At 45.2% G+C, this 25,210-nt stretch overlaps 1 protein-coding gene across 4 annotated transcripts in view; it reads left to right on the top strand.

Annotated features, from left to right (window-relative positions):
- SUSD6 (sushi domain containing 6) overlaps positions 1 to 20,565 on the top strand; it is an 81,353-nt gene extending 60,788 nt beyond the window's left edge. For all 4 annotated transcript variants that reach the window (XM_066188210.1, XM_066188211.1, XM_066188212.1 and 1 more), the window contains 4 exons: positions 8,457 to 8,654; positions 11,631 to 11,769; positions 12,909 to 13,330; positions 14,333 to 20,565. In XM_066188210.1, the coding sequence (XP_066044307.1) occupies positions 8,457 to 8,654; positions 11,631 to 11,769; positions 12,909 to 13,330; positions 14,333 to 14,358 (785 nt within the window). In that variant the 3' untranslated portion in view covers positions 14,359 to 20,565. The remainder of the gene's footprint in view (positions 1 to 8,456; positions 8,655 to 11,630; positions 11,770 to 12,908; positions 13,331 to 14,332) is intronic.
- Positions 20,566 to 25,210: the final 4,645 nt, after the last annotated feature.

The following is a 25,210-nucleotide window of genomic DNA, read 5'->3' as shown; positions in this document are numbered from 1 at the left end:
AGGCTCTCTGCCTAGGAAGGACGGTGCAGAGGGTGCATGGTGGGCAGCTGCTGTGCTGAAAGCTTTTGAGTGCATCCAGGCAAGCATGGTTAGTTGGAAACCTGAAGGTATTTAGCACTCGGAAATGGAGTTGGCACTCTTGCTGGAAAATGTGGGTGGGGGTGACTGCTTTTCTGTTTTACCACTAAAGCACATCCCCTTGTCATTGCTTTCTCAACAGGAAGGAAGGTGTGGGTGGGGAGTCGCAGTGCTCTTGATCAAAGCCTATCAAGGTGCTTTTTCTCTCCAGACCAGCTGCCTAGGAAGTGTTTCTTTCTTTGGTAAAAGATGGTGTTTAGTTGACATAGCTAGTCTAAAAAGGGTATGAAATGGTAACAGACTTGATTCTCACTAAAACTGAACTGCTGCTGAGGGTGGGGCTGCCAAAAGTGCCTTCTGCTGTTTACAGGCTGGTTTGTGTGTACAAGGGAAGAGAGGAAAAACAAGGATATTGCCTCTCTGGATTTGACACTGAAAGCGAAGCTGGCTAGTCATCTTCCTCTATCATCTCCCTCTCTGCAGAAAGCTCCTGGAGCCAAACACCAGTCCTGTCTCAAGCAGAAGGAAATCTTGTGTGACTGAAGGCCCTGGTTTAAGAAGAAAAATTCCTTACTGAAAAAGAAGCTTGTAGATTTTTTTTATTGCTGTTTAGCAGTCACTGTGCTTTTTTCCCTGTTCCCCCAGAGAATGACACAGCAGGAGATTCGGGTTAGAGGGATGTGACAAGTAGCTGTATGTTCTTTGAATAAAATAGGTGTATATATACTTTTTAATCTCTTTTTCTTCTCAAGGCAGGAAACCACATTTAGCCTAGACTCTGCAGAGCATAGGGGATAAAGCTGTCACAAGAAAAGCAGCTAACTTGGACAGTGTATTTCCTGTCCGATAGTTCCAAAGGGTTTATAAAATAGGTGCTTGTTGTTGAAAATGGCACATATGCCAGCTGCATGTTGCCTTTAGTTTTGGTGCTACTTTTCATGTTTTTTTCTCTCAGTAGGTGCGTAGTGGGGTTTGAGTTCATCATGTGCTAGGTCAGGATCTGTCCTACCTTAGTAAATGTGGAAGTGTTTGAGTCAATGTCTTCTCTGGGAGGAAAAGCTACACTGGAAAACAAAAACAAACAAACAAAAAAACCCCACGAAACACCAGACCCCAACAAACACACCAAACCAAAACGAAAAAAGTCCCAAACCAAACAAATGTAATTAAAATTACTTGCAATGTGTTCTGTTGGGTGTAACCTGAGGCACTAGGAGCACTGGGAGGTTGATGTGTTCCTCTGTTGTTGCTCAGGAAGCTGCTAAATCAGCTCGGCGCTGTTGCTGACTACCCTGCTGTGTGGCTAAGGACAGCACTGATGCTTTTATCTGGTTGGATCACATTCATGCTTCTCTGAGTACTGGTGACAGAAGTTGGGAGTATATCCAAGAACTTGGCAAAGGGAGGAGTAAATTCTTTCCTTATTGGCTTACTAAACAACCAGGAGATTAGCTGAGAGGTCGGGTAGCACCCTGCTGGCAAGAACTGAAACTCTGCAAGGAGCGAAAGAGTGTCTCTTCTCCTTTGTAAATATGGCCAGAGCTCTTGTTAGGAAGCAACTGAATGCATTTGCTAAGGCCAAACCAACGTTCAGTGTCATCCCTGAGTGGGATCTGTGGGGAGCCCTCCACTAGAATTGCCAGACCCTATAGAAGCTCAAGTGAGCATTCTTGCTGCTCCCTGGCTTGCACTTCTAGCCTGCTGACTGCATCAGGCTGTCACGTTTTTATTGTGAAAAAGCATTGTGTAAAAAACAGATGAAGCCCTGTGTATGAATTTGCATGCAAGTAGCAATTGATAAAAACCCCACTATTGCTGCAAGCCTGTTCAGGGCACTAACTGCAAAAGAAGCGTGAATCTGGCTCTGTTTTCAGCATGGTGTTAAACCTGGACCTCAGGTCTGAGATGCTGAAAATGCAGAGCCTCTGCAGAAGGCTTCAGATGGAATTAGTATTTCAGACCGCCCATTCAGCTGTGGCAAGTCCCAGATTGAAGGTAGGAGTAGAAAGGGAGGGTTACTCCCCTGGAGTTTGGGGCTGTTTGGAAGGTCCTTGCCAGATATTAGTAATAGCTTTTGCAGTTCCCTCAGCTATACTGAGGTGATGCACGTGTGAATTATCCAAGTTGAAAATGGAGGTCTCTGTAGCAGGTAACTGGAAGATGGGGATATCTTGTGTTTATTTTGGGTGCTTTTCTAGATACGCTGTTTTTAAGGCTGGTAGCAAGTCCTGTCTGAAAGAATAAAGGTGACAATGTTTTAGAGAACTGGAAACTTGGACAGAGAAGTTCTCCTTGCCACTGTGGAATGTGCTGAAGTACAACTTGTAAGAGCGAACAGGAAATTTCTGTGACCAGAAGGAAACCTTCCTATGTGATAGGAGACATGAGAAGAGACAAAAAGGTGGCGGGCGTTGAGGCAAGCCAACCTTTTCTGAGCTATTCCACAGAAATCCTACTGTAGGGCAGTCAAAGTAGTACAAGAAAATTAGAATGAGGCTTCAGGGGAAACAGCATGAAAGAAATGGCAGGGCCTCTAGCACTGGAACAATTTAATTGGGTGCCTCTTGTGTTCTGCTTCACAGAGATGTTTGCTCACCAGGTAAGACCTGCTGGCATGAGACATCATGACAAGTTTAACCAGACTAGCCAGGGGAATATTTGTCTTGGTTAGGAGGATGGTTTTTGTTTGTAGGTTGTTTTCCTTCTGTGAGTCTTGATGGTATCTGTTAAATGGAGTAGATGAAGAAAGAGAAGTCCTGAGCTTAGCATCTTCTGTTTCTAGTTTCCACATCAAAATTGTGGTATGTCTGAAAGGCCAGGAGGTGTTTTCAGTATCCAAGCGGGACACACGCTCAGGGCAAGCAGCAGAGCAGTTGTAAACACAAATGGCTTCCAAAGTGCTTCAGCATAGACCTGTAAGTCTCCTCTGCCACTGCTCTGAGGACAGTCAAACCTGCTAGAGCAGGTGCAGTACACTGACTTGTGTAGTCAGTGAGGGATTTACCTGAGGCTGAGTCCAGCTTCCTCTTGAAGTTGCTGGGATTTGGGCTTGACTCATGTAAAGAGCCACTTCATTTTTGTCAGAACTGTTCCTGTCCTAGTTTTAGTGACCTTTGTGCCCTGCTGTGGAGATTAAGAACTATTACTGGGTGTTCAGTGCAAAACATCCTATTGTTAAGCAATGCTACACACAATTGCCCACATAAGGTGAGCAATGCCGTGGCTTGTTCTCTCTCAGTTATAAACTTATAGTTGTGCACTCTGGCAGATCATGACTAAAAGGGATTTTTTGTTTGGTTGATTGGTTAGTTTTTGGGGTTTTTGGGGGAGTTTTGTGGGTTTTTTGGTGTATTTGGCTTCTGTTTCTGCTTAGTTGTTTGTTTGGGTTTTGTTTTGTTTTTCTCATAAGAATGCATTTTTTTTAAGGAGGATTGGGTTTTCATCTCTGTGTAGTCAGACTGCCCAGTAAAACAGGTTAGTGACTAAAAAACAGTTAATGTGCTTGGTGCAGAAAAGAGGGGTGTAAGACCCCCTGTAGAGTCCCTGAAGCTTACTGATTGAAAAAAATAGAGACAGTGCTGAGCAAATAAGACTGTGGAGGTCTTAGACTTCTGTGTGGTGTTGTGCCTGTGCAAAGAAGGTTAATGCTGGGCAGCTTTTATAATTCTGTGACAATTATCCAGTCAGATTGAAGTATGATTTAATCTTTCTTTGTATGTGTGAGTGGAGTGTATTGTTCTTCGTCCTTGCCACAACAGGCTCATCCTGCTTGAGCTTTGTAAATCTTCTGCTTATCTGTGAATTTCACTCTCAGTGATCAAGGCTCAACTGTGCTCCTGTGGTTTATGTCCTGAGCGCTTAAACCTCTGTGTCAGCACACAACAGACCACATGCTTCCATCTGTGGCATTATATATGACCGTGACTTGGGTTTGTGTCTTTGTTACATTATGCTAGAAATGCTTTTAGTTCTGCTTCAGGTGTCATTCAGGACCACTGCTCAGCTTCGGCTCAGTCAGGACATGAAAGAACCATTTTATCCTTTGGTGATTAGGTTAATCAATTTGGCCAACTGACATTTCTTATTGTCTCTAAAAAAAAAGCTGCATTCTAGCTCCTTACAGCTCTCTGTGAATCTGGTGGAAGAGGAAGGAAGTGAGGCTTGCTACCTGAAGGAGAGCCACGGAAAGGGGAACTGGTGAAGGTACAATATGATGTTGCTGTTACTGCAACAGAAAAGAGGTTCCTGAGGGTTGTGGTGGTTAATGTCAAGCTGGTAACAGCTATTCAAAGAACATCAGAGCAGTTAACTCTCCTTGAAGGACAGTGTTTTTTCATGTGACCAAAACAGAAAAATATGGTGCTTATAGGTGATTTGGTGGGATGCTGGGTAGAGGTACATATTGGCTTAGTATTTTTTCATTTGCATATTAAAAAATTGTCTATATATTAAATACCTAGTGGTTTGGAGTGGCATTTGCAGAAGCTCCAGTGCATAACTTAATTTCTGCCTGTCAATCTGGAAGTGACAATTTCTTTACCTCTGAACAGAGTTGAATGATGTTCTAAGTCTTCGGATTTCTATTTCCTTCCTGTTTTCCAGCAGTGTATGCTGGCAGAGAACCAGCTCTTTCAGGAGATGTCATAAGCTTCAGTACCTCCTAGAAACAGGGCCTTTGGGAGTATTTACTCCCTCTGCACAAAGTGGAGAAATGCTTAAAATCTATTTCTGTGTATCCTGAAAGCTTGATGAATCGAGGTCCTGGCAATAGCTTTGCAAGCCTAGAGTGTCAGTAACCCCCTAGGAAGTTGGTAACTTCTGTAACTTGGCTCTCTTATTCTTCCCTCTCTGGCATGAACATTTGTCTTAAGATGTCTCACAAGGCCTGGGATGCTTCCAAAAACATGTTTCAGGGAGGGAGTTGATGAAATTCCTGGATGTATCTTTCTGTTCCCAGCACTGAACCATCCTGACACAGCCATGCTCCAGAGTGGTAATAAATAGTTCACACAGGCAGCTTCTCCCATTCACCTGCACCTTCTGGCCACTAGCCATAGCCAGGGGCAGGCTGCTCTGGGTTTGCAGTCGGTACCCAGATTTTTTCACTCCTGAAGTGTCAGTGTTTTATTCTGTGGACAGCAATAAATGGGATGCTCTGCCTGGTTCTGTATTGCTGTGAACATATCAGTGCTGCAAACCTGGGGGGTAAGCTTTGCTGCTGGGGATGTAAAGGATTGCGCAGAATCAGACTTGTACTCTTTCTTCTCTTAGCCCCAGTTTGGAGTGCAAATATGGAGGATTGAAGAAGCCCATTATGGAGAGTGTGAAAGCTTAGGGAAACAGGTTGCTGCATTGTCTGTCCCAGGCATTCTGGATGCCTCTCTTCTGCTGGACTGGGCCCTCGTTTGCAAAGGTGCTGCATTCTGTCAGAAATGTCAGGGAGAGAGAGCTAGTCCATTAGGGAGCAGAGGTATTTGACTTTCTCAGTTTTTCACGTACCACCGGTCCATCATCTTACCCACCCAAGCCTTGCCTTCAGCAATTTTCAATGCCATCAAATGCAGCCCGAAGCTGCAGGCTCTGAGAAGCTTTGTTCCCCTGAGGCTGCCTTGCAAAGGACAATCCAGGATCAGCTCAATCATATTGAGGGTGGAGGGTGTTGATGTTCTGGCTGCCTAATCCAGACCTTTTTTATCTATTTCCCTCCACACAGGCAGTGTTCTTCCATCACAGTGAAGGTGATATTTTAAAATACTTGTGCACTCCTAGACGCTGTGATGACAAATGAAGGTTGGGGGTTGAGGGAAGGGGAGGTGGCTAATTCTGCAGTCCCTTCCCCGTGAATGGGACAAGTCAGGCACAACTGCCTGAACACACCTATCAGCTGCTTCTCTCCTTTCCTGTCCAAGTGGTCTGTGGAGGTGTGGAGGAATCCGGTTTGCGGTTGTATAACTGCATCTCCTGAAGACCTTACCCGAGAAGGCCAAATCATGGTTCTGCAGGTGCCTGATGTGGTGGTGTTCCAAGCCTTTGAGAGTGCTGTTGCAGTGTAAATGAGTGCCTGTTTCTTGTTGGCTGGCTGATGTTTGTACGCAACTGAGAAATCTCATCGGTGTAGATGGCACTTTATGGTAGAAGAGGAACCAACAGTGAGCTGCTTTTGTGTGCAGAAGGGCTCCCAGTGCAATGGCCAGGCTTTCACATGGGCATAGCTCAGGAGAAAAGGGAACCATGGGACTGAGCCCTTTGCTGCAATCAGCAGAAAGATGCTGTGCATGACTCCCAGGCAATTCCAGGTACTTGCTATGGTATAAAAAGGTGTAGGGAAATTGTCCTGTCTGCTCTTGAGTTTTGGCAACTGCTGTGGTGACACTGCCTTTTACCCACAGCTCTCCACCAGTGCCAAGAGAGGTACGTGTTAAACTGCTAAAATCACCTCTGGTGCTGAAATGGTTATGCAATTTAGCAAAAAATCCTCCCCTGGATGGCATTTGTCTATGCAGTTGAATGTGAAATGTGCCAATAATCTGTTGATTTGGCTGATCCTAGCTGCCCTGAGATGATGCACGGGCTCACAGGGAAAGGAAGTTTAGCTTCATAAGGTGCAGGATTAAAACACTGGTTGTGAAATTATTGCAGAAAGAAAAGATAAAAAGCACAGAAGACGTAACAGTTAAAACTCATGAGGCACAGGACAGTGGCTTCTCTGAAGTTTATTTAAGAATAGATCTCCTCAAGAACAAAGTTGTCTTTAAAAGCTGCTGCTTAGACCCCTGTTAACCTTTTCTGAAAAAGTAAATTGAATTGCAGTTATAAAGCTGGCAGAACTCATGCCAGAGTATTTTTGGTTTCAATCAGCACGTCGTTGCAGGGTTTATTGGCATTTACAAGCACTACCTATGCTGCATTCTCACGTGTTTAGGTTCAAGAGTTGTTTGAGGCACTAAGGCAATGTGGCAAATTTTTCCACAGTGAATGAATCTCAGGTTTTCTTTTGCTTCTTAAATCTTGATCAAAATCCAATTACTTGAACTTTGCCCAGCTGTTTGTCTCACAGTAAGTGGGTCACTTAGAGGTAGAACATGAAATTGTGTGCTCTGGGGTTTAAGGACAGGCCTGGGTCACCATGCTCTGATGGAACACCCTGGATGGGTTGACTGATTTTCCATACCCCAAAATGTCTCAAGAGGGGTCTGTGATGTATTTTCTTTTATGAAGTCTGGGCAGCTGATGTGAATTTTAGGTGAAAAAATCGCCTGGATTTCTCCATCTTTCAGCCAGGCAGATACATGTTGTCAGCGGAAGTTATTGGGGCTGTTCTCCAGGGTCATTGTGACCTGCCAGACAAGAGGAAGTTCTGAGCAACACAGATATCCTGCTTTCAGTGCAGTTTCCTCAATTTTGGTTTGTTGTTTTTATTTGAATGGCTACTGAAAATTCTGCAAGAAAAGTTCTGGCATATGCCAGATACTACATGTTCCTATACCCAGTAGTCCGGGTAATGAAGGTGCAAAAAGGAATGTGAAGCACCTTCAACACTCCAGAGTTCACTTAGGTAAACAGAGGGGTTTTTTTCAAAAATGTTTTCATAATACACTGAATTTTTTTTTAAAGTAGACTAGAATATTTGGTCCTAAGAAAAGTTCTCTTGAGATGATCAATCCAACCTTTGATGGAATACCACCACGTAACTAAACCATAGCACTAAGTGCCATGTCCAGTTGTTCCTTGAACGCTTCCGGGGATGGTGACTTCACCATTCCCTGTGCAACCTGTTACAACACCTGACCATCCTTTCAGTGAAGAAGTTTGTCCTACTGCAACAAAGCTCTATTGCCGATGTTATTGGTGGCATATCTACGTAAAATAGTCATAATCTGTGTGCTTTTACAGGCTTTTAGGGTGCCTTAAGATGGGGCAGGTCTGCACCTTGACACTGTGTACCCATAGTACAGAGGGGTTTTTGCATTTCTCATTCCTTTCAATGGGTTTCATGTTCTTTCCCTGCCACACTAATAAGAAAGCCTGGTTGTTAGGTTCACCCCAGTCTCTAGGGAAACAGCTGTGGGGAACAGATAGCAGTAAGGATTTTCTGGGCCTCTCTCATGTGGAATCTGTGTTGTGTTACTGCTCAAAAAATCACCAGTTTGGTGCCTGCCAGTTGGACTGTACTACTGGGATAACAAGCAGTATTTAACAATCACAGAAACTTTATCAGAGGTGTTCTCTGCCATTGTGTAACAGCCTTTCTTCTCAGTTTTAGTAGTTTCCTAATTTAGTGGGTGTTTGTAGGTGGAAGTCTGCCAATATTTCATGTATATTGTGTAATAGGTATCTTCCTCTAAGATGTCCTTCATGATGCCTTCTTTTTTTTCCAGATTGTCCCCAGCCGCCACAACCTGAGAATGGAGGTTATAAATGCCACCCTAGCCCCTGCAACAACCCTCTGACTTCAGGCAGTGTCATAGAGTATCTGTGTGTTGAAGGCTACATGCTGAAAGGAGATTATAAATACTTGACCTGCAAGAATGGAGAGTGGAACCCAGCCATGGAAGTCAGCTGCAGACTCAGCCCAGGTGAGTGCTCCCTGACTCTAGAATTGCCCTTGCATTGACTTTTCAGATTATCCTTTAACACTTAGTGTGATGCTGAGGAAGTCCATATGGCTGTCTCTCATTGCTCCAGCAATTTCGTAAATGCAGCTCACAATCATGACTCTTTACTCTTTTTTTAAAAAACATCTCTTCAGTAGCAGCCCATCAGATGCAGACTTAGAGTCCCTAACACAAGGAGAAAAGCCATGGATAGGAGTATAAAGTAGGCAACTTGTTACTTCTGTGGAGCCTGTTATCTTGAGGCTCTCATCCCGGGAATGCTGGAAGCCCTAACAGTAGCATTTTCCATGCTGTCTGGTTTTCCTTGATGGGTTTGACAGTACATCTCCCCTGGTGAGTCTGTGCACGTGTGTGCACGTATGTGTAGAGTCGATCTTCCTTGCAAACAGGTTAAGTAACTGTTGGTTTCCTGTGTCAAAGAGATTGATGGTGCTGCTTTTCACTGTACTGGCAGGAAAGGACATTGCTGACAAATGATTTCTGCTTCTCTCCAAATAGAAGTGGACAGCTTTTGTTTTGTGTCTCTCCCAGCTGCACAGGAATTCCTCCATCTAAGCAGCAAAGTAAAAAGATTTGCAGGAAAATGTTCACCATACAGCTCTTAATTTGCCTACTACTCTTCTGGTTTTGGCACTGGGTATATTGGATAAAGGGAGAACTCCTTCCCCTCTTCTAGGTGGGCTTGTTGATAGAATGTTACTACTCAGTCATCCTGAGCTAGCAGGATGTACACTTTGGAATTAAGTCTCATAATGCATAAAGCAAAATGTGTCAGCTTAATTGGAAAGAAACAGGGAAAAAAATACCAAAAACATCACTCTCATCAAGCTCTTTATGGAGCTCACTGCATACCTGTGATCTCTGGAACATCCTGTCCTGTCACAAAGACACTGTCTTTTCAGTGTCTCTGCCACTCCAATAGTCCCTTCCTGTGAGTTATAAGGAAGGATCTGGGAGTTTACCTGGCAGCAAATGGATCCTGAAGAGGTTTTTCAAATTCAGCTTAAGCTTCCTTTCCACAGTGATCCCCCGTCCCCTTGCTGCACCCAGGCTGGAGAACAAAGCTGTGCTATTGCACATAGTGTTCCCTGAGTGGCATTCCTGCATGGTGGCACCTCATCTAGCTGAAGGATTGTGTTGTGATGAGCAGAAACCCCTCAGATTTCTTTAGCATCTTGAAAGGTCAGTCGCATTATCAAAAATATGGTGCCTCAAAAGTCTCACCCAATGAAAAAGCCATTGCTTTCACAACACAAGCTTTGAATCAACTGTTCAGGGACAGAGATAGCTGACTCTTAACTTGTGGGTCTCTTTCAAAAGGCTCAAAGAAGGGGAAGGAAGTGAGAGACTCTAAAAAGGCAGTAGGTCTTAAAATGATTGGTAAGGGTGAGATCCTACCTGCTCTATATAATTTAAGTCCCTAGCAAGTCCCTAGCAGTTATCACATGTTTTGTGCAGCTCAGAGCCTGTCAGCCCTGTAGCCTTTTGGTAGTTTATTGTATGAGTTAGTGATGTTTTTTTGGCATATGAGATAGTAAATGTTCTGGAGTGCACCCTGTATAGTGAGCAGTTTGACAGTATCATGTACTGATGCTGAAAAGGGAGCATCTCTGTTTGCCTACCCTTGTTACTGTTAGTTCCCTGAGAAATCCTGAAAGTTTAAACCCTTACTCAACCCTATTTGCCATAGGGAAAAATGTGCTAGTCACTGTTTTTTTCCTGGGGAGAGGTCAAGCTACTGATAAAAGATTTCAAAGAAACAAGTTCAAAACAACTAAACCAAGTAGGTTTGACCCCAAGAGATGATGTGGAAAATTGCAAACTAGATTTCCATCTTAAATGCCTGTTTTGGGCATAGATTTCAGGCTGTAGGCTTAAAAATAATGATTCTCCAGCTGTTTTTTTTCTGTTTACCTGTTGCTCTTCCTCTCATCCCTCATTGCATGTGTCCTGAGTTCCCTCTGCAATCTGAGCCCTGTGCTCCTGAAGAATGTTATGGATGTAGAAGGAGGAAATGAGGAATTGCATAAATCAAATGTGCAATTCACAGTAGTATTTGCTGATGGGTAGGGGAGGCTTTTTGGATCTCTACCAAAGACACAACTTAGGGACAGAAACAACAAATAGAGACAATTATTTCCTCTGGGGAAGTGAAAGGACTAGTGTAGCATTCTAAGCATGGTATGCAGTGCTCAGCAGTACCACTTCCAGGCCGTTCTCTCTTCACTCCCAGTTTATTCTTGCACAGGTCCTTTAAAAGCCAAATTGGTTTCCACACAGTCACGCAGCACAGCTGCAGCAGGGGAGGAAAGAGTAATGTGAATAGGGCACATGTATCTAACATTGAAAACTTAGCACCCTGAAACAACATCCACCTTCCTTCTCTGTCCTCTGGCATATGTTTGTGTGAGAGGGAAACTTAATATCTTCTGTGTCTTAATTATAATAAGTGCATAATAATACCCAGCCAGTTGACTTTCACCCCTCTTTGCAAAGCTGTTACAATAGTTGAGAAAAAACGGTTTTTGGAACTTTCTATTGTTTGGCCTAAAATATGCTGCTTATTGTGCTAGACAATTATTGGCCTTGCTGGTGACATCATGAGATTCTCTACCTTTTGCTCAGGCAGATCTGTACATAACATGAGCCTTACCACCATCTGTCAGTTCCCATGGCCTGGTTGCACTGCTTTTCTGTTTGTTCTGTGTTTTTCCAAAGGACCTTTGTATGTACCTGTTTTATTTTGGGTTCCCTTTATAGCTGATGGAAAGGTGTCAGATTGAGCTGCAAACTGAGATAGGTGGTGTGTCTTGCCTGTATGGGAAACTTGGGCTCCTTACACACGCATCCAGGAGTGAGTCCTGAGCAACAGTGTAAATTTTTTTCCTTGACTATGGCAGTTACTCATTTTACCTTGTATTCCCCTTGGTTTTGTAGAAAAGGACTCTCCTCCAACAATTGGAGTGCCCACGCTGTCCATAGTAGCCTCCACAGCGAGCTCCGTCGCCCTGATTCTGCTGTTAGTTGTGCTGTTTGTTTTGCTGCAGCCAAAACTGAAGTCGTTCCATCACAGCAGGTGAGTGTAGCTGGGGTTTGGAGGGGCTTAGAAGGCACCCTGTTTCTTTGCAGTAGAGACTAGAGGTAGTTGGGTTAGACTGTCATTTTGGAGCAACTTAGCTCCTCGCTTCTCTGTCCCTCTTTTCATCGCCACAGTGACATCTCTGCCCCATACTATTGATCCAGTGCTTTTCTGAAATGGTGGTCTGTGATAGCCACCTGCAGTCCCCATTCTTATGTGCCACCCAAGGAGTGACTTCCTTGTGCTTCTGCCTTGGTTTTGAATGGAAAAAGTTACGATACTTACTAACCTGGCTATAGATCAATTTCCTACTTCTTCTAGCCTTGGATATCTACTGAAGTCTGTCTGGGTGTATATATGGGCATCTTTCCCAGACTACTTGAGGTCCTGTGGACCCGAAATTACACAGTACTGCTCTTTAGATACATGTGCAAGTCTGCCATCCTTCTCTGCTGTGGGAGGACAACCCTCCTGGCCTGGGTTTGTAGGTGAGAGGAGGGACCCAGCCATAACACTGCTGCCAGCTGAGGCAGACACTCCAGCAGTGGGGAGGTTGAGAGGTGGGGCCCTGGAGTCTGCCCTCTTCTGAAAAGGCCCAAACTAGAAAAAAAAAAAAAATTCTCTCAGGCTTTATGAGGCCAGGAGATTTATGCTGTGCCAGAGCTGTCTTCCCCATCCTGCCAGAGGTTATCTGGCCAGCAGCAGAGGCAGTGGAACAGACAGTGCTGGGTATTGTGGAATGTAGCCGTGCACCAGGCTGGAATCAACAGTGCTCTTTGCCAAAAGCACGGAGCTAAGTCATGACCTTTGGCAAATTTAGCTATGAAGGTAAGTGAAGAGGGGGAAGTACTGTAACCTTTTCAGCTCTTGCTGTTAAATCCATTGGGTGCCGTGAATTACAGCCCCTGCTCATGTTTAATGGCAATTCGCAGTAGGGCTCCAAGACTGTGCTTGCTTGACCTTGTTAAAGCACCATTCAAGTTTCTGTCCTCTCCTAAATGGTGAGAGTTAGAGTTCTGCTATGGGAGGTTACTGGAGTTCTTGGTAAGATTATATATTTTACTATATATAGTAAAATAAATACTCAATTTATTTTTTTCTCCTCCCCCATCTTTGTTCATTTTTTTCTTTTTGAGGCGAGACCAAGGTGTGTCTGGAGATCAGGTCTCTATTATGGTGGATGGTGTCCAGGTGGCCTTGCCGTCCTATGAAGAAGCAGTATATGGCAGCACAGGGAATTGCATTCCACCCTCGGACTCCCGAGTGCAGATCGTGCTCTCGGAGGGAGCTGGGCAGAATGGACCCAGAGAGATGCAGCAGCCGGACCAAGGGGCTCACAATACCTTTGAAAGAGAAGATGAAGCTCCTGGACATTCTGGGCTGTGTGAAGCCAGTGGCTCTCAGCGCTCTGAAACTGTTCTTGTGCATCAGGCTGCTACCTCTTCCTGGGTAGCTGGCATGGCTAACAGTAGACCTGTACAAAAAGAGGTCCAAGATTCAGAAAGCAGTGACATACAGAGCCTTTTATCACTCACTTCCTCTGAGGAATACACAGATGGTAAGTGACTTGTGCAAGGAGCACTAAATGAGACCCTTTTAAGAGTAGGTTCTGCAGTTGACTAGGGTGAAAAACAACAAGGGATGCCCCTATGTATGTCTGCCACTAGAGAAGCTTTTGAAAAGATCCAGTCTCTACAGCACATTTCACCTCTTAAACACATAAGCAGTATTTAATATCGTCTTCTGAAGAGTTCGGTGTTCTCAGACTGGGAGCCTAGGGCAGTCTGAGCAAGATTGTATACTGCTAACTCTTGTTTTAGCAAAGGATTTTCAGAGAAATCCAGCCTCCAGCATCACAGTGTAAAATCAGTAAAATAACTGTGTTTGTGGAAACTAACTCGGTGGGAGTGGGAGGACATGCTTGGAATACAAACCCTTTGTGATGTTTGGGCTGCCTAATTTTTAGACTTTTAGTAAGCAGCTTTCTGCCACAAAGCATTCAGTGCTGCAGCCTTAGCCTGCAAGACCTAAGAGGGATGTGCTTGAACTTACTGTAGAGGGCAGAGGGGCAAGTCTATTGAACAGTCAAAACATCTTTTATTCCTCGCTTCTGTGCTGCCCTGAAGGAGTGGCTTTGCAATGCTGGAGCTGATGTGAAGTTGTAGCTTAAGGTTGCTTCTGCAGGGACTGCTGTGTCTTATGCAAGAAATGTAACTGACTTGTAGATAGCTCAGGACACTACCTACCTTTCCATGGTATTAAGAAATACTTCGTGCCAGGAGGGTAATGCAGGACCAGATAGACACCCAGTGTAGTGATGGAATCTGCATCTTTGGAGTTTTTGAGGCTAGAGCTGGTGATGGTCTCACTCTCAGGGGCAGGTTGGAGCAGAGTCCTCCAGAGTTCCGTTCTGCTGTGATATGATGAGAGGGAGACCACTGCATTGTCATGTTATGAAAGTGGGAGCCTATCTTGCTTTCAATAGTAATTGTTCTGGTGTGTTTTGAACTGCAGAAGTTTGACTACTTTTTCTTTTTTTTTCTCTTTCCCTACTGTCCAGATATTCCCTTATTGAAGGAAGCATGAGGTCTGCTGTGTTTGTCTAGTCTTCTCCATCTTGGATTTCTTCCTCCTCCCCTCTCCCTGCCTTTGGGACAGAAGCACTCTGTGCAGTCTTCCCCATCCTCGCAAGCTGTACCCTGGATACCTCCAAGAAGAGATGCCCTCAGCTGAAGATCCAAAGGATGTCGCCAGGTTGCCTCCTGGATGCACCAGTGGAGTTGGTGCAGCGCTGGCTTCCCCATTCCATCAGCATCAGGGGCTCAAGGGATGGAGTGGGTTTGAGCTCTCCTCTCCTCTTCCCCAGCCAGATGTTTGACAGCAGTCTCTGAAGAGCTGCTCTTTTCTTGTGCCTTTCTCCTCCTCACACCGGCTTGTTGCAGCTTTTCAGCCTTTCTAGCCCTTCTGCTGCCCAGAGAGCAGGGGCTAAACCTGCTTGCTCGCTGGGTGCAGACACAGTTTAAATATACATATATATGTTATATAGGCTCTTCTTCCAGCATCCTCTTTGTGATAGGACAGGACTCAACGCCTCACTGGGACTGAAAGTGGGCTTGGGAGGGATCGCAGTTAAGGGGCAGCTTGTGATGTCTAGAAGCGCCTCAGATGAGATGGGCTGTGTGACAGCTTAGCTGTGCAGGAACAGTTCACTGAGAATTGCATAAACACTGAAGGCTGAGACATCCAACATGTAGGAATGCCCTTTGTCCCATCTCTGCAGGAGTCCATTCCTGAAAATCACTTTTGTCTCCTCCTTCTTCGTCTACCAGTGCAGCCCACTGGAAGAGGTTCAGGTGTTTGAAAATACCAAGACAAAAAAATGCCTGTAGGTAGTGAATTCCTAGTGCCATTGGTGCAATCCCAAATTCCTTTTCCAGCCACCATACGTACTTGAATTCTGGGTAACTGCCATCTCATCGGCTGGTGTGTCTTCCTAGCTTCATACAGCAAAGGGTCTGCTGTTTTAACTTGATGGGCTCCAGTGGGCCCATAGAGAAGGGCTCCTCCCTTGTGGCTGGGGGTAAGCAGCATTTGTAAAGCTTCTCCTGAACACAAGGCCAGCCTGTTGCTGTGAGGGAAAGTCAAGTACACTGACAGCAGTGCTAGAAGACACCACAGCGCAGTCCTGATGTTTTGAGGATTGTTTCAAGTTTGGTAGAAGGGAAGAGAAAATTTGGAAATATGTGTACCTCTGCCTTTCTCTGCCTGCCACAGTTATCTACAGCAGGTCAGGCTGTCCGTGTTGGGACTCTATAACTGCAGGGAGCCACATTTATCTGGGGTAGGTGGTCCAGTCCAAGTGCTGTGGTGGTTGTAAGGTTCCTCACTGAAGTCTGGACACTGTTCCATGGGATTGGTTTCAGCAAGACGAGTTGGCTTCTTAGATGCTGCATGTACCTTGTCATAACTGTCTTGAAGTAACCAGGGAAGTGTTTGCCCTGTGAGAAGCTGCTACATTTTTGAGTTGAAGGAGCAAAATGTCATGGCCTTACACATGATGTGGTAATGTACAGGTAAACAGGGATGCTGTCTTTGCTGCTTTGCATTTTGGTTTATGATCCTCACCATCCTCATCCTCATTGCTACAGTAAAAAAAAAAAAACAAAACACATTATAGCACTTGACAGAAATTATACAACATCTTTACATATAAAATCACTGTGGCTTAGCTCCAGTTCTTTGAAATGGGGACTAGCCTTAGTGTCCAGCTGTGTATTTGCTACTCCTTCTCCTGAATAGCTGTTAAATGCCAGGACACATGGAACAGTGTGTGCCTGTGGATGGAAAAATCCTTTTTTCTCTATCCTTATTATAGAGAGATGTTAATTTAAAATTAGTGTTTTAAACATCCTTCCCTGTTGCTCACATTACCTTGCATTAACACAAGAATTTGATAAATCCCATTTGAGTGTTTTAGGTATTTTTTGTTCAATTTGGATGATGAAAATCCTGTGTCATTTTACAGTGGGCTGTGGTGTCTCAGCTTCAAGCGCTGTAGAGGACAAATGTTGTTTACATATTTGCCATTGGAATTTTAAAAATAAGCATGGGGGGGTGATTGTATTTAGGTTTTTGACTGTTGGAAATCATCTGAGCTTGAGTAAATTCTCCTTCATTGGTTTATTGGAGGGGTTGAGCAAGTGTAGTGGTAAGGAAGTGGGAGGAAAGTCTGTGTGACTTTCCTGCCGCCTAACCAGCTTGGAGCAGGAGTTGCTTTTTATGCATTTAAGCTGCTGTCTGCTCAAACGGACCCTCAGCAATTTGAGGTCTAGAAGTTGGGAATGTGTTGCCTTCCTGAAAGGGACAGTGCTAGTGCTGGGTTGATGGGAGAAGCTGGAAGCCGAGGCCTGACCTTGCTCTGGATGAGCACCTGCACCACCAGCAGAAAACACATCCTCTGTGGCATGGCTTCCTCTCTGCTGTTGTAAAACAAGCAACTGCCAGCTTGGGCGAGAAAATTGAATTTGTGTGGGGAAGAAAAGGAAGCAAGCTCTACAAAGAGGGAGTACTTTGATTTCACAGAATCACACAGAATTAACTAGGTTGGAAAAGATCTTTATGACCATCAAGTCTAACCTATGACCAAACACCACCTTGTCAACTAGACCATGGCACTGAGTGCCACCTCCAGGGATGGTGACTCCACTACCTCCCTGGGCAGCCTATTCCAATACCCAATCACCCTTTATGTGAAGAATTTCTTCCTAATGTCCAGCCTAAACTTCCCCCAGCACAGCTTAAGACTGGGTCCTCTTGTCCTGGCGCTGGTTACCTGGGAGAAGAGACCAATCCCCACCTGGCTACACCCTCCTTTCAGGGAGTTGTGGAGAATGATAAAGTTTCCCCTGAACCTCCTTTTCTCCAGGCTGCACAACCCCAGCTCCGTGAGCCTCCTCATAGGATTTGTGCTCCAGACCCTTCACCAGTTGTGTTGTCCTTGTCTGGATGCATCCAAACATTTCGGTGTCCTTCCTAAATTGGGGGTTCCAAAACAGGACACAGCACTCAAGGTGGGGCTTCACCAGTGCCCAGTACAGCGGGACAATCACTGCCCTGGTCCTGCTGGCCACACTATCACTGATACAGGCCAGGATGCCACTGGCTTTCTTGGCCACCTGGGCACACTGCTGGCTACACATTTTCAGTCTGCCATCAATCAGTAAACCCCAGGTCCTTTTCTGCCTGGCTGCTGTCCAGCAGCTCTTCCTCCAGCCTGTAGCTCTGCAGGGGGTTGTTGTGGCCAAAGTGCAGGACCTGGCACTTTGGATTCTATAAAAGTTGTTGGAAATGGCTTTACTAATGATTGGGGGAAATGAGGAGGTGGAGGAGAAAAATACGCAAGTGTAGCTATTGTGATCAAGCATAAACAGGCAGCCTCTGTTGGCTTGTTGCGGGTAAGCCAGCAGCTTCCAGGCCAGTCTCCATGCTGGCTGATAATCCCATCTGATGATTCCAGATCCTGCAGAAGAGCTCCATTCCCTGCAGCAAATCTTGTGAGAACAGGCCCCAAGGATCTGTGTAAGCCAGAATATGGAGAACAGTTTGGAGGCATCACACTGCTCATCTACATCCTCAGCTTTAGAGTTAATTTTCATATAAAATGAGGTAAAACAGCAGGGGAGGAACCCAAAGGATGTCTGACAACGTTTTCAAGGGGGAGGGAGAGCATGGCCTCACTTTACTGGCTAACAAATGATTATTATTCATTAGTGTTTGTTTTAATTCTGCAGAGGCTGAAGGACTGAGAAATCTTCGGGTAGAGATATAGAAAAACCTACTTTGTACAGTCCTCTCTTTACTTATGAGAGCAAGGCCTGAAGCTTAAAGATCCCTCAGATGTGAGCTGCATTCTGCCTCAGGAGTGTTCATTATCTCTGAGCTGAGTGTTTTCTCTCTGGATTTTGCCATAAGTAGATGCAGCCTGGATCTCAGTGTTGTGGATGGGAAGCAGAGAGACTCAGCCTTGCAAGATGTAATACAGGAAATGTTTTTTTTTTCCTCTTTTTCTTTTTTTCCCATGTGATGGGGCCACAGTCTCCATACGTTTTCTTCACCCACCTATGTCTGGCAAAAGATGTCAAAGGGAGGCATTTTTTCTCATTTAACACTCCCAACATAATCATCTCATGCTCTGTCATACATGCTGGATCCTGTGATATTCAAGAACATAAAATTATTTAATTACATTGAGAAAAATAAAAATAGCACTTATTTTAAAGCTTTCCACTATTTTTGGAGTCTGATAGTTGGTGGGGGGAAAAGGGCATTTCAGAAATTCAGGATATTATGTGCAATAGAAAAACTTCCTTGCTCCTTTCCAGTTCCATAGCTTTTTTAAAAAAACAAATGCAACTCATTGCAGTGTTTAAAGCCCAAGCATTGTAGAACTGGACCAGCCTGAGAGAACCAGGACACGAAGTTGGCAGTGACCCATGGGGAAGTGGGCCAGTCTCGTCAGGGTCGGCATCATGAAGCTCACCTCAAATGATGAGCCAGCTTGGACTGTGTCAGAGCCTCCTACAGCCTTGAAGGGTGTCAGCAGCACTGGTGAGAGAGGGGTTTGTGTGTTCTGGTTTTAAATAGCTTGTGTCTCCACATCATTAACTGCAGAATATGTAAAAATTAAGTCAGGAGAGATGCACTGAACCATGTGAGCCTCTGGAGCTGTTGCTGAGATAAAACCTCATGAGTTTGGGAGGGAGAAGAGCTTAAAGCTTTTTTATCCTTAACCACCAGGGAAGCTGCTGGGTAGCAGAATGTGTACTCAGCAAGCAGAGTGCTTTTTGCCCCTTGGACATCTTTGCTGAGGTTTCTCCTTGGCTTTTCAGCTCTGGTGTGGTGAATTGTTTACTGCATCTGGAGTCTTAATTTGGCCTTTCAGTGTGTGGAGAACTCAGAAAGGAAGAAATCTGTTCCACATGCTTTGGGAAGAAACATTCTAAGATGCTCCCAGAGGTGGATGACTTTGGTCAATATTGAGGAGTGGGGCTAAGAGAGCAACTGGCTCAGCCATTGGAAGTAATCTGGGATGGTTAAGTCATTTGCAGCACAGAAAAGGGAACACAAGGAAGAGCTGAAAACAGAGGTTTACTGCAGGCTAATGAGCTAATGCAATAATGACCAGGTTGTAAGGAAGCTTGTGCTTTGTTCGATGATTTAGCATACACCAGCAGGCTTGCTGTATAAAAAAATAATTAATGTACAACTGGTTGGACACACTGAGCTGTCCTTGCTGACCTTTTTAGAACATACTTGCAAAAACTATGGTTTTACTGTTCTGAGAGCAGTTTAAACAAAAAACTGCCTTGTTACTCTCTCCAGATAACTATTTAAATAAATTTCACTTTGGTTTTTTTGTCTATAAATGCAATAAATCCCATTTATTTTGCACATCCTGCCTCACCCCATCCTCACCCTTCAGTCCTTACCAGGGAACAGCAGGTTGAATTTGCTCTATGTGAAAACCTTTGCTTGCAGAAGAAATTAAATAGAAAGCCGTTTTTCTCTACTATAGGCTTTGAAAGTGCAAAGAAGTTTCCTAGAGCAGGCTTCATTTTAAGGTGTATTTTTATAGAAGAAGTAAGCCTTTTTCCAGTCCTAGCACACCAGGACAGAACATGACACTTCCCACACTTCAGGGCCATGTGTTCAGCCCTGCTTTCAAACTCAACCCGCTGCAGGTGATGTTCAGATCTATGTACCCACCAGAACATGTTGTATTGATGCTCTGCATATGCTTTCCATAAGCTATGCTATTGCGTCTGTCCTTGAGTGAGGACAGAGGCAACTGAGTTGTGCTGGAAAATGTTTTAGTTCAGATTCTCAAAGTTGTTTCCTTCCAAAAGAAAACAAAGCAAAGTTGTCTGTGAAGCAGAAGTCCTATGATGTGGTGGGTAGACTGCTGGTAGTTGCTGATGCAAGTGCAAGGGGAGCTTGATTGCCTTTCTGCATTAATCTTTTCTTTCCTATATGTGTTTTCTTTTTATCTGAATTGCACCACTATGGAATTATTTGCAGAATGGTACTCCATATATATGTGGGATTTAAAACCATAACTGATGCTGTGCAGGATGTCACTCTTGGTTTTATTTTGCTTTATTTTATATGTTTTTTCTGGTATCCTGTACATTGCAGTGGGTGTGAAGATAGTATTTTAATATTTGTACAAAGTTTAATTTAATTGTTCTATGTATATAACTGCATTTCTAAATTAAAAAATTCTTTTGAAGTGAAGCTGTAATTTCTTGTGTTTGATTTTGGTTTTCTGTTTTTTTTTTTTTAACTGCGTAGGCCTTGTGGCCTGGAAATCTAGCAGATCATTAATGAATATGTTGCAGTTGAGAAAACCAGGATGGAGCTAAACCTAGGGAAGCTCAAATGGCTTGGGGAAGGGAGGTTCAGAGTTGGCCCAGCCTTAGAAGGATCATGTTTCCAAGTTCAGAAGCAAAGGCTGCCCTCGGTGTGCTTGCATAGAATTCCTTGAGGAATGAGGCCAGGCTGGGCAGGAGGAAAGGTTTAAAGAGATTATGTATGGTATGAGTGGATTTCAGAGAGGAAGACAGGGTAAATATAATAAATGGCTTATTAATCTTTGAGTCTGTATAAGAACAGTATGTATGGGAAGAGAGAGTGCTATTTTTAGGGGGGAAATAGCTTTCATTGGTGAAATAATTAATCCCAAGTGGGTAGCAGGACAGTATAGGAGACATTAGAGAGATCTACAAATACGTTTGTTAGTGCATCTGTGAGTGCAGAGGGGAGGCTGGGACAGGCTCTGCTCTTCCCTCTTCTGTAGTTGTGCTGCACTGGGAGGGTGGGGGAAGCAGAAACTGCAGAGGAGCAGACACTCATTTTTCTTTCAGTGCAATATATAGTCCATTACTATTTTTATTGTTTGTTTTGCTTCAAAAACTAAGGTACGTGCCTTTTCAGGCAAGTGTACTAATCAGTGTTCCTTTCTTTTAACAGAATCTATCAGTCATGTAATAGGGAAGGGGAAGAAGGGAGGAGGTCCATTTGTCCAGCTTGTTCAAAGCAGTCCTCAAAGATGTTAAGATTTTTGTGCAATTAGAGACATGACTTTTATTCTTTGGGAAGGAACAGCCAAGGTTAAAGAAGGGCAGGGATAACATCTACCTTCCTCCTATTTCCATTTGTTCCAAAAATTATTGCCACGCAGCAAGCAGATCTTACTGTAATTTTTCTAATGCAAACCTGGAGCTCCCTGGTCCGTGCATACCTTCCTGTACCAGACAGTTGACACGTGGGAGTCATTGGCCTCCAGGAATTGTTTTTAATTATTGTTTTTCACTGGGTGATGGGTCTCCTACCACAGCAGTTCTGGCAGCCAGGAATGTGCCCTTCTTGACACATCGGAAATTATTTGTCATCTCCGGTTTGTACTGGCAATGAGAAATGACTGAGGGAGACAAGCCTGAGGGAAGCCAGCCTGAGGTGGGTGGTCTGGGCAATCTTCCTTGACACAGCTGGCCCTTCGGCGGACGGGCAAAAAGGCCGGGGCACACAGGAACATCTCTGCTTCCAGAAAAGCAGCCTCGCCACAAAGACTGACCCCGCCACAAAGCCTCTTTGAGAAACTCGCTCAGGAAAGGGGATGGATGGGCTACTGCCCTCACCAGGCGTCCCGCCAGCCGGCGCACTGAGCTGCTTGGCTTCCTGACAGGATGTTCCGCACACGTGGATTGTCCAGGAGCACAAAGCCGTGAGCACACCAGCCCCGGAGCAGCCACGTGCTTTAACCCGGTACCAGGACGGAGCGCCCGGTCGCTGTCCTTTGCCGCGTGCCGCAGCGCCACCATCGGAAAGCTTTGTCCTTCAGGTACTGTAGCTCTGCCCCCGCCGGGACCCTCCCCTGCACTAAGAGCTCCCCCAGCCGCTGACTTCTTGTTAAGGGTGTCGTGAAAATGCAGATTCCCGCTCCCGAAGGCAGAATGCCAGCAGGCTACGTGCCAACAAGCCCCGTGCTTCACAAAGCTTTAGCACACTCCTCACCTGCCAGGGCCGTGCAGAGGGCCCCGTTAGGGTGCTGTCGCTGGAGAGGAGAGCGAAGTCTGGCCTCGTTCCTCATCGGCTGTGGTACTTGGCAAAACTGAGTGGTCTCTCTTGGCACCGAGCTGGGGTGCAGGGGAAGGGATGGGAAAGCATACGCAATGGACTTCCCAATTCTCTCTGTTACCTTTTGCAGGACAATGATGTTTACCAGCAAACTCCTCACCATAACCTGTGAGACAGACAGAGCTGAGCAGCCCTGAGGGTACATTGGCATAAGACGATTGTTCTTTGGCAGCTCTTTGTCATGTGGCCCATGCTGAGCCCGTGGTGCATCTCTGGAATGTAGCTCAGGCTTTTCATGTTACATCAATGAGGAAAAAACAGAATTTGGGGCAAGAGGGCACAGACTGGTTCCAGTAATCAAGACACAAACACCCTTGACTCCTTGTCTGCACGTGTCCCTCTGATCTGGCAGCTCTTTTAGTGGTTCTTGTTTGAGATCATGCTGAGTTTAGCAGCTCTGTGTGGCATGCAGGGTTTATCTTCCAGGCTCGTGTATCCCAGCGTGGCTGAGGGACCCACTTCATGGGACAGACATGCTCTCCCTTGTCCCCACGAGTCAAACCACAGCATCCAGCAGCTCGGGCAGCCAATCACTGGGCACAGAGCTGATGCTCTCAGGGAAGGAGGGGAGAGCTGTTGTGGGCTGGAGCATCCCCTGGATACCAGAGAGCATCAGGGAGACCTGTCCTATTCATCAGGTTCAGTGGCAGTTGGGAGTGAGAGGACAGGTGGAACAGCTGGCAGTGGCAGTGCACGACCTTCCTGACAGGTCAGTGGCAGCTGGGGGTGCTGGTGGCTGGACTGGACAGAGGTGCTTTGCTGGATTTGCTTCTGCCCCGGCTCTGCTCATCAGGCAGATCCTCCACTAAGAAGGGCTAACGTGTTACCCATAATTAGAAGGTAGATAATGTTCATCTTTAAATCCACGTTTAGAGTCTTCTCATGTTGAGAAGATCAGGGACCAGATTTGGGAGTAGCAGAGTTTTCCTAGGGAGCCAGCTCCTGGATGAGACCCAGAAGTGGAAGTCTGGTATACCCAAGGGTGCAGATATGCTGGGTTTCCCATTTCGTGCTCTTCTCCCTGGGTGCTGAGGGTCAGTAGAGAGCTTCCTGTGGGTGACAGGACTCCAAACTTGCACAAACAATTTTCCTCCATCTCCATGAGCCGCCAGCACAGGATGGCAGAAATGTCCCTGTAACAGCTGTTTCCTGGAGATTTATTATTCTGGGTTCAGTTCTGCAAGATAGAGTTGCTACCATCCTACAGTCTGTGTTTCCTCTCATAAATGTAACCTGGCTTCAAATAATTGCTTCCTCCAGGAAGCTTTAATAGTTGTTTTGTTAGTGAAACTCTTCAGTATTTCTCTTATTGCCTTCCCCGTGCTTTTTTCAACAGTTTTACAAATAACTGGGAATTCTATCTTTGTGGCACCTCTGGGAATGGGAAGGCCCACACTGCCCTTGTTGATGGAGAGGGCGAAAAACAAAGCATAGGAAACTGAAGTAACCCTCCCCAGGTCATACCAGAGGCTGTGTTGCAGGCAGGGAAACAAATGCTTTTAATGACACCTTCCGCACGTCTTCTTCCAGACCTCTGCTTTAGCTGTGAGCTCCTGTTTGTTCTGCAAGTAAGGGATGACCACTTGATTCCAGCCAGGCTATGCCCGAAGGGAATGACTGAAATGGTAATTCAGAGATGTTGATAGTCCTCATGGTGGAGCCTAATGCCAAGGGCAGCACCTGCTACATATTCACTCTTCTTCCTCTGCCCTGTGGCTAATGGGTTTGAGACAACCAGTCAGGGCCCTGCCCTCGGGTATCGAATGGAAGCCGTGCTGTTCCCAGCCTGAGAAAGGCCAGTGAGGACTCTGGTAGTCGTGCAGGGAGGGCGCCTTTCTTCTTTGCTGAATTTTGGCAGCAAAAAACGGAATTTCAGAACAAGGTGGTAAAAATTCAGTGGAGTGTGGGAGGGGTCTGTGTGCAAGGGCATGTGGTGCTGTGCCTCCGAGGCGCTGGAATAAGGTTTTCTTGCTTACTAGTGCAATAGGGAACAAAGTGTGTTGCTGTTTTGGTTATTTTTTCAGTTAATGGGCTGGTCCTGGTCCCAGTGAGTTGAGAAGCAAGGATTGTTGCCTTGTAGCTTCCTCATGCAATTAATGAAGACAAATATGAGAGATTCAGGGAGATTAAACGTTTTTCTTTCTTTGCTTCTCTCTCTGTTCTGTATTTGTATGAAGCCATCTTCACTTTACACCTGGGATTACTTTTTGTAGATTCTGAGGATGCCCAACACTGCTGTATTTTGATCCTTCCCCCAGGAGCACAAACTCACCAGCAGCATCTTATTGCTACCTGAAGCAAAGGGGGTAAGGAAGGGATGTAAATGGGGGAAGAGAAAGCACTCTTTCAGCTCTCTTTCAGGCAGCATCAGGGGTGACACTACAACCCAAATGTGATCTCTCAGGGCATAGGGGAGGTGTTTCACCACCCAGGTTAATGACTGAGTTAATGAATTCTCCAAACACGATGCCCTTCTGGGCAATTGGTGCAGTTTCCTTTGAAATTTTCAAAACCACAAAGTAAGATTTTTGCTTTTTAAAGTCCAAAACATCTCTCTTATTTTATTTGGTTCCATAACCAAGAAAAAGAAGTTATTTATAACTTTCATGTGTCTCCTTTTTAGCCTGGTGAGGGAGCAGGGGAATATTACTGCTTGAGGGGAATTCCCGCCTTCCCCTGTTTCTCAAAGAAAGCTTGCCTTGTTTTAAGTGTTTTTCTTCTGCCCGTCTCTGTAGAAAATGTA

This window comes from Chamaea fasciata, unplaced genomic scaffold (assembly GCF_029207755.1).
Source record: "Chamaea fasciata isolate MVZ Bird 193981 ecotype frontalis unplaced genomic scaffold, bChaFas1.0.hap1 SCAF_7, whole genome shotgun sequence".
NCBI classification, from domain to species: Eukaryota; Metazoa; Chordata; class Aves; order Passeriformes; family Sylviidae; genus Chamaea; species Chamaea fasciata.
The sequence above is the reverse complement of the archived record's forward strand: the minus strand, read 5'-3'. Positions and strand labels throughout refer to the sequence as shown.